This window comes from Colossoma macropomum, unplaced genomic scaffold, assembly GCF_904425465.1.
Source record: "Colossoma macropomum unplaced genomic scaffold, Colossoma_macropomum, whole genome shotgun sequence".
Classification (NCBI taxonomy): Eukaryota; Metazoa; Chordata; class Actinopteri; order Characiformes; family Serrasalmidae; genus Colossoma; species Colossoma macropomum.
The window spans coordinates 28,676,701-28,685,133 of NW_023494804.1; the positions used below are offsets into that span (position 1 = coordinate 28,676,701).

Here is an 8,433-nt window from a genome sequence, read left to right on the forward strand (position 1 = left end):
CATAACATATACTACCCTCACCATCATTACCATAGCCCACATCACCCTCACTGTCATTGCTATGACCTATGTGACAGTTCCATCATTATAATCATTATAATAACTTGCACTATCCTATCATTGCCATAGCTTACTTTACACTTCCATCAGTACCATCACCAAAACCTACACTACTTTTCCATCATTACCATCATTATTATAACCTACACTACCCTTCCATCATTACCATCATTATTATAACTGTTATTATAACCTACACTACACTCACTATCACTACCATAATCTATACAGCCCTTCCATCATTACCATCATTACCACAACTACACCATCCTTGCCATCATTACCATAATCTACACTAGCTTCACATCACCATCATTACTATAACCTACATGACCCTCACCATCATTACCATCACTACCATAACTTAGACAAACCTTCCATCATTACTATTATCATTATATCCTATACAACACTTCCATCATTACCATAACCTACACTACCCACCAACATTACTATAACCTACATTAATTTCACCATTGTAACCATCATTACCATAAGTTACACTAACCTTTCATCATTACTTTCATTATCGTAACCTAGAGTGCCCTCACAATCATTACCATCATTATCATAACCTACACGACCCTCATAATCAATACAATTGTTTCTATAACTGCACTGCCCTTACCATCATTACCATAAATGACACTACACTCACCATTATTACATTCTTACCATAACTTTACACTAACCTCACCATCATTACCATAACCTAGCCTAGTCTAACATCACTAAATAACCTAAATACCTCCAAGTCAGAGGCATTTACATTTCCGGATGTTTGATGACAGAGATGCCTTCATACTTAGTGAAACCAGAAGCCTTTCAATTAGATGGAAATAGCAAGGTTAAAGAGATCTGAGAGCTACAGTAACATCACATGCTAATTACATTTCATTTCTGTTCCTAGTGTTTTGCTATTGTGGCATTATTATAAAATGCATTCATGTGTAACACGAAGAGCCAGTGTTGTCACTTTAGTTTGCTAACACTGCCAAGATCCCAATGAGACTTTATGACCTTGAGTAAACAACTAAAGTCTGAGCTGTGCTGATCAAATTATGAAACATGCAGCAGAGAATGCCAGCTGAAACTCCAGGTAGCAACTGCTGAGAGCAACTGGCTCTGCAGATTCTGGAGTTAAGTTGTTGTCTCATTGTAAACACTATGAAAATGCCCAGCAATTTATCTGCTAAATGGAAAATTAAAAAAAAAAATGTAGAAATTTGTAAAATGTTACTGATAATTAGTTATTTTACTGACTATACTGTCAACCAGGGTTGCATAATATCACACTACATTCAAAAAACTGTTTGATAAAGTTGTTAGATGCTGCAATTATATAACATGCAATAAATTATGAATAGAGTCACAAAAGTACTATTGTGCTAAAAATACAATAAGAGTAATGAAATTCTACACAAAATGTATATATGTACACACTATATGGACAAAAGTATTGGGACACCTATACATTACACCTACAGGAGATTTTATGACATCCCATTCTAAATCCACAGGCATTAATATGGAGTCGGTCCCCCTTTGCAGCTATAACAGCTTCCATTCTTCTGGGAAGCTGTATACAAGATTATGAAGTGTGTCTGTGGGAGGTTTTGCCCATTCATCCAGAAGGGCAATTGTGAGGTCAGACACTGATGTTAACTGAAAGGGCCTGGTTCGCAATCTCCGTTCTAGTTCATCCCAAAGATGTTCGATGGGGTTGAGGTCAGGGCTCTGTGCGGGACCAGCAAATTCTTCCACACCAAACTCACCCAGCCATGCCTTTATGGACCTTGCTTTGTGCAACGGGGCTCAGTCATGCCGGAACAGTAAATGGTCTTCCCCAAGCTGTTCCCACAAAATCAGAAGCATACAATTGTCCAAAATGGCTTGGTCTGCTGAAGCATTAAGATTTCCCTTCACTGGAACTAGAGCTGCAACAATTAATCATTTAGTTGTCAACTATTAAATTAATCACTTAACTATGTTGGTCATCGACTATCGGTTTTAGTGACTTTTTAACGAAAAAAAAGTAAAATTTCTCTGATTTCTGCTTCTTAAATGTGAATATTTTGTGGTTTCTTTTAACCTCTGTCCTTAAAGCCCTTAATGATGTGTTAATCGCAGAAAATTATACTGTGATGACTATAAAAATACAATTCACACACCCCATCCACCATTTCAAAGCAAAACTATGATTTCTCCATAAAATGCTGTGGATGGAAGCCTTTCTAGAGATTCAGTTCAAGTCACTTTATTTATTTAACTGGGACAATACACAATAATCAGCATCATTATTTCATGATGTAAATGTGCCAGATGTAGCTAAATCTGCTGTCCCTGGCCAGGTTGATGTTTCAAAATTTTGAACGAGCTCTACTGCTGCCTTAGTGCTGTTTCTGAGTGGCAGCTGGCTGTAGCTCATTCTGTGCTGCCTGCATTTTTCATCAATACTCTTCAGGAGTAAGACGACACCAGCGGCTTCAGTGACTTTAGACTTCCAGCTCCGTCTTATAACACGAACGCTGCACTGTATCCCTTTTGTGGCTGCGCTGCATACATGGCCGACCTACTGAGGCATGGTGTAGTGACTAGGTTGGTCAAGCCGAGCTGACCCCCAGCACTCATACAGAGAAAGAGCTAGTCTGCAGGAGTCTAAAGACTGCAGGTGGTGTGATGTGCTGTTTCCTGTAAGCGGCTAACAGCAGAGTCACCTTGCCTGTCAGAGTGCCTGTATGCCCTGTATACAGACTAACGGTCACTACGGGAGATCCGGTGTCTTATCTGCTCTGCTCTGCTTCCATAACACCAAGGTCTCCTCCTGCATTAATAATGTCTCCCTGAATTGCATGTTTGGCTGCTTAAAGCAGGATTTACCTATTGTTTCATTGACAGGGCTGACGCAATTTATAAATGAGTTTTTAGCTACGCATTATGTTTAGTTAGTGTGAACTTAAAGGTGTTGAACGTAAGTTTAAAGAAGTGTTGGGGGTATTATGCTACAATCTGCCATTTTTTTGTCTAAACATAAGAGGCCCACATAGATAGATAGATAGATAGATAGATAGATAGATAGATAGATAGATAATACACAATACATTTCATGATATTACATTTTTCTGAGGTTTGATAAGTTGGTACAGACAAAAAAGCGCCAGTAGTGATGCTTTTAAAATATACTATCAATTCATATATGATAATTACTTTTATTCAGGAGTATCATACACTGTGCCACAGCAAATCCGATTAAACAGAATTAATCATGCTCTCTTTCTAATGAAACAAGCAGCTGCACAATGTGACTTAAGTATTGACGACAGCCATGTTGTACAGTCAGAAAAGCATACCAGCAAAATTATCATCACATTGATGGATGGATGGATGGATAGATAGCTTGCTTAGCCAGCTAACTTTAAGCCTAATTTGATCAAACTCTGGATTTTCTGTCTCACAAAGGTGGATCACTTCTTACTACATCGCTACATCACTATGGCAACTTATGCTACAAGCCTAACCTTCTCCAGGGCAGGTTAAGTTCGGGATTTCAGATCATGAATAGCTCCAATGGGGGCCGAGCTTCTGATCAATCAAGGACAGCCTTCTGACAGAAGTGGAGCCCTCTGGTCCTTTTCGTGACACATGTGGTGTCAATCATTTTTTAGTATAGGAAACATAGATACCAATAATAAAAAGCAATTATTACTTCAGTAAGCCCCAACATGGTTGCAGATGGGTCCGCGTTGCTATTTCTATAATAAATGCTTTACTTTCTACATATTTTCATAGATGTCTTTCTTCTTCTCTGAAAAATCTGTTCAACTCCCCCTCATGTTTCATCCGATTGGCTGTGTGTTATAAATGTGACACTTTCTTGTGTATGTGCACAAGTATTGATTATAGCTTGAGTATCTAAACTTGGGTTAACAGAGAAAGTTGTTAACCACTGTTATAAAACCTAGTCAGGAACTCTGTCTAAGCAGAACGTGGGACCTCTGGAAATTACAAACCTCAGATTTGTTTAGTGTGTACATGCTTCTAAGCAATCTGTATGAATGGATCAGGCAAAACTTCACTGAGCCATTGTCAAAATCTTCTCAAAGTATATATATATATATATATATATATATATATATATATATATATATATAATATTCAATGACCATAGAATGGAAATACAATGAACTACAAATGCATGTCAGTTTTTTCTCTTTTTTCTGTTTATTTTTCATAGACCGGAAAAAACTTAATCTGGTCTCGGCCTTGTCTCAGTGTTGGTTATTCGGTCTTGACTCAAACTCAACTACTACAAAGTCTTGGTATTTGTTTTTCTCTAGATTACAAATGCAGTAAAATTAATAAAATACAGACATTTTAGTGCAGGAACCAGCATTGCCTAATCATCTGCTCTTCTAAAATACAATAAATACACTAGCAGATTAGTACTGTTCGAGCTGAGATAATGGCAGAACAACAATAATGTAGCTATAATACTAAGGTAATTGCTGACTTTTATCACTGTTGTTGCACTGTGACAGTGCTGTCCACCAAAGTGCATGTCTCAGTTCTGGAGATGAAGCAGGTCACAGTGACCCAGCACTAGAGGTCAGAGATTAATGTTTCACCTCAACACAAACAGACACTTCACATGCACAAATAACAAAACAAAAAACATACAGACGCTGTGTTTTAAACAACTGAGCATAACTTCAGTGACCTTGAACTGTAGCAAATTAACATAAGTTAGTAAGGAGGCATGAGTCAAGCTATGACATTTGGCTTCCATGCATAATTTGGAGATTTGAGAGCTCTGCGTGAACAGCATTGTAAAGCCTGTTCCCAGCAGTGCATAATCAGGTACCATGGACAGCGCACACTGAAGGCCTGTGGGGAAAGAGCACTGGTGGCAATCACGAACTGTAGAGACAAAACTATGATAACATATCATCATTAAAATATCAATAACCGTCCACATCACTCTGCACGAGGCTTTCATCTCAGGCTCGTGACCTTTGAGTCTTCGCTGAAGGAAACAATGAAATAAAACCTCTGACGATGGAACACGACAGCATTAGTTTTTTTTTTTCCTTCTCCCACCCGTATTCGGGCAAACCCTGCCTATTCGCGTTTGGATTGGCTCGTAATGTCCCTCCTCGTGCGCCAGGATTGGCTAGTAGTTCACACTCGCAAAAACTCCGCCTATTGTATGTAGACTAATCCTGTTCACTCCGCTGATTGGTTAGCAGTATCCCTGCTCTTGCACTAGGACTGGCTAGTAGTTCACACTCCTCGGCGAACTGCTTATGAATGCGAGCTACTAGCCAATCCTAGCGAAGGAGGCAGAGGTTTGCCGGAATACGGGTGGGGGAAAAAATAACGCATAGCTGTGTTAGTAAGATGAGTGCAGCTTGAGGGCTGAATGATGGTCCCAGCTAAATGTGCTTCTCCTGAGTCATAGCCCACCCCCCCAATGATGACAAGACGCAATGCATTCTCAAAAAATAGCCTTTAACGGCGTGTTTCAGAAGAAAAAGCACAAAGGAATGGAGCACTAATGGCTCCAGTGCTGGTTGCTGGCAGGTACCGGCGCCAGGCCTCTCACTATTACATAAGACTGAGGATGTCTCGGTTTTAGTGTTTCTTCTACAATTTTTTAAATCATATCTGAAGTTTAACTGAACCGAGCTAACGCGAGACCTAAACGCGAGATGTTTGATTAGAGATTACTTGATTTTCCCTCAGAAATGACCTTGATAAGGGAACGCCTCCACTACTAAAGGCATTTTGGCTAAGATGCCGGTGTTCTAACAATTTGTCCTACCCATCAAGCGGTCCTACTGGGCATGCGCACATCATTAGTACAGCGTAGTAACTTAGCGTTTCAAACGTTTTATTGTGTATTTGATGTTAATTCAGTACAGACCCATCTTAATATTACCCTGATTGGATTATTTAGGCATTCATACTGTAATTATTCTTACAATGCTGTTACCATTTTCTTATAGGCTGAATCAGACTATAAAAACCTACAGTTACCTACAGTTTAATGTAGAGCGCTGCCTACATAAAGGTGCTACTGTAGGACATGTCGCTAGGTAGCGCCGGCAGATGTGGCCCACACTGGCTTCATTCTAGGCTAAACCGTTTAAACATTACACTTAGAATCTCAACTGGAGCCTAACCCTCAGCTCGGGCTGCAACATGTAACGTAACGACCACTACATCACAAAAATTGGCGTGAATCTAGAAAGGTAGCGTGTCGTTGAGGGTAAACTGGGATGGGTTCACCTTCACGGCCGCGCAGCAGCAGCAGCACTGCTGGAAAAGAGGACGGAGCCGAATCACACTTCAGATGCTGCCTCAGATGTGGGCGAGTGCAGCGGATTAAGCCCGGGAGAGCTCAAAAACAAACCCTCATCCCCTCTAACGCACTAACACAGAGGAGAAAGATTACAAAAGAGGGTCTGAAACACGGCGTCTGTGAACGGAACCTGAGGGGGAGCTCGTCTTGGCTAAAACAGCTGAAGGCAAAAAAGGGTCACCTCACATCAGCAGGTTAGAAATACGAGTCAAGTTCACGGCGTCGCCATGGCCTCGCTCAGCCAAAGCCCCACCGGAGCGCAGCACAAAATAGGGAAAACAGACCCACTTACTATTCTTTAATGAGCATTTTCCGCTGTTGTGTTGGTCAGATGATGGTGGTCGTGATCCTCGCGAGCGCAGTTCTCTCTCAGTTCCAGTCTCTCCAGTCTCTCGTGCTTGAGCCGCTTCTATGTCATTCTAGGCGCCGTGTGTTTCCCTTTTTTTTCACCACTCGTTCCCTTCTCGAGCAGGGCCGAGGGGGGCAGTCACCGGAGCCACAACCCCTGATGCCGTGACGTAGGCTGAGTGACGTCAAATGAGAGGACCGCTTGTACGTTAGGCTATTTATTATTTTTCTCCACCCGTACTCTGACAAACTCCGCCCCCTGAGCTAGGATCGGCTGCTAGTCAAACTAGGGCTGAATCTCAAATTGCTCTCTCCTCCCTATGTAGTGCACTATGTAGGTCATTAAATAATGGTCTCTACACCCAAATAGTGCTTCATGTGTGGAAAAGAAAGCCACATTTATATTTAGGCATTAGCTGCACGACTCACTATCAAACATTTGGAGCACTGTTTCGATGTAGAAGCCACAGATTCCGGACTTACGCAGTGCACTTTATAGGATTGGCTGCTGATGTGCTATTCTCCCCACCCCGCGCGTATTACTACAAACCCCGCCCCCTACGCTGACTGGTGAACGACTCTTGATGAGGAACTACTAGCCAATCCTAGCGTAGAGGGCGGGGCCTGTCGGAATAGGAGAAATCCACTCTGATCGTGGTCACAGCTGATATTTTCAGAAACAGGGTGCCCCCACCCCCCGGTGACGCAATCACCGCCGGCCTCTCGTTGGTTGACCAGTTTCCGGCAGAGCTGATCACGGACCGCAAGGCTCAGGAGTTACACATCTCCACCAGCAATAATCTGCCAGAAATTATGTAACACTAAAGCAAAGCTGGCCTCTATTTATAGCACATCTGTAGCCAGCAGCATCCTCTTATTATTACTCAGTCATCTCTATCTTTTGCCAGGAGACCTAGATGAGCCGTGTATCTGTATGTGAAATGAAAGCTGTCATCACTTAAGTCAATTCCAAAAAGGTCCATTTTTAAACAGTTTCACATAATTAAATGGCCAAGATGTAAACAGTCATTCAGTGTTGTTTGCTGTGAAATGCTCCATTGCAGAGAAACCTCCTGAGGCAGTCTTGTTCACTGTGTTGGTGACAAGAACCAGATGAGGAGTTTAATGGCTCTAAAAGTTACCCTACAGAAAGTTATAACAGGTAATGGTTGCGAATTTGCTGCCTGATACCTGAGACATCATTTTGTAGCGTTATTTTAAGATTTTGACCTAAAACATATTTTAAACTCCATTAATGGCGGAGTGGTACATGCAGGTAGTTGAAATGCAATTGCACACAAATAAGACTCATTTTTGCAGCTTTACCAATAATTTACCATCATCAACATCACACAAAAACTCAGACACCTGTTGGTTGTCCCCTGGTTGCAACCTCTGGTTCCTATTACCACCACTGTAAAGAAATCCAAGTTGGACAGTTTCTCTGCAATAGCGCATTTCACACAAAGCCACTCTGTATTCCTTTTTTTAAATCCCAACAATTAAATTTTGCAAATAATGTTTAAAATTTGGAGAACTTCCCCTTTAATGACTACTTTTACAGGCCTTTAATACAAGCGTATTACATAACGGCAGTATAGTCTGCTTCAGTATGTAATCAGTATCTACATCTGACATACAAATAATCACATAATAAACAAAGC

General features: G+C 41.1%; 1 protein-coding gene across 1 annotated transcript in view; it reads right to left on the bottom strand.

The window, feature by feature from the left end:
* The window catches only part of pitpnab (phosphatidylinositol transfer protein, alpha b), a 31,773-nt gene extending 24,911 nt beyond the window's left edge, over positions 1–6,862 (bottom strand). The window contains exon 1 of the mRNA XM_036595674.1: positions 6,714–6,862. Within this exon, the coding sequence (XP_036451567.1) occupies positions 6,714–6,730 (17 nt within the window). The 5' untranslated portion in view covers positions 6,731–6,862. The remainder of the gene's footprint in view (positions 1–6,713) is intronic.
* Between the last annotated feature and the right edge of the window lie 1,571 nt (positions 6,863–8,433).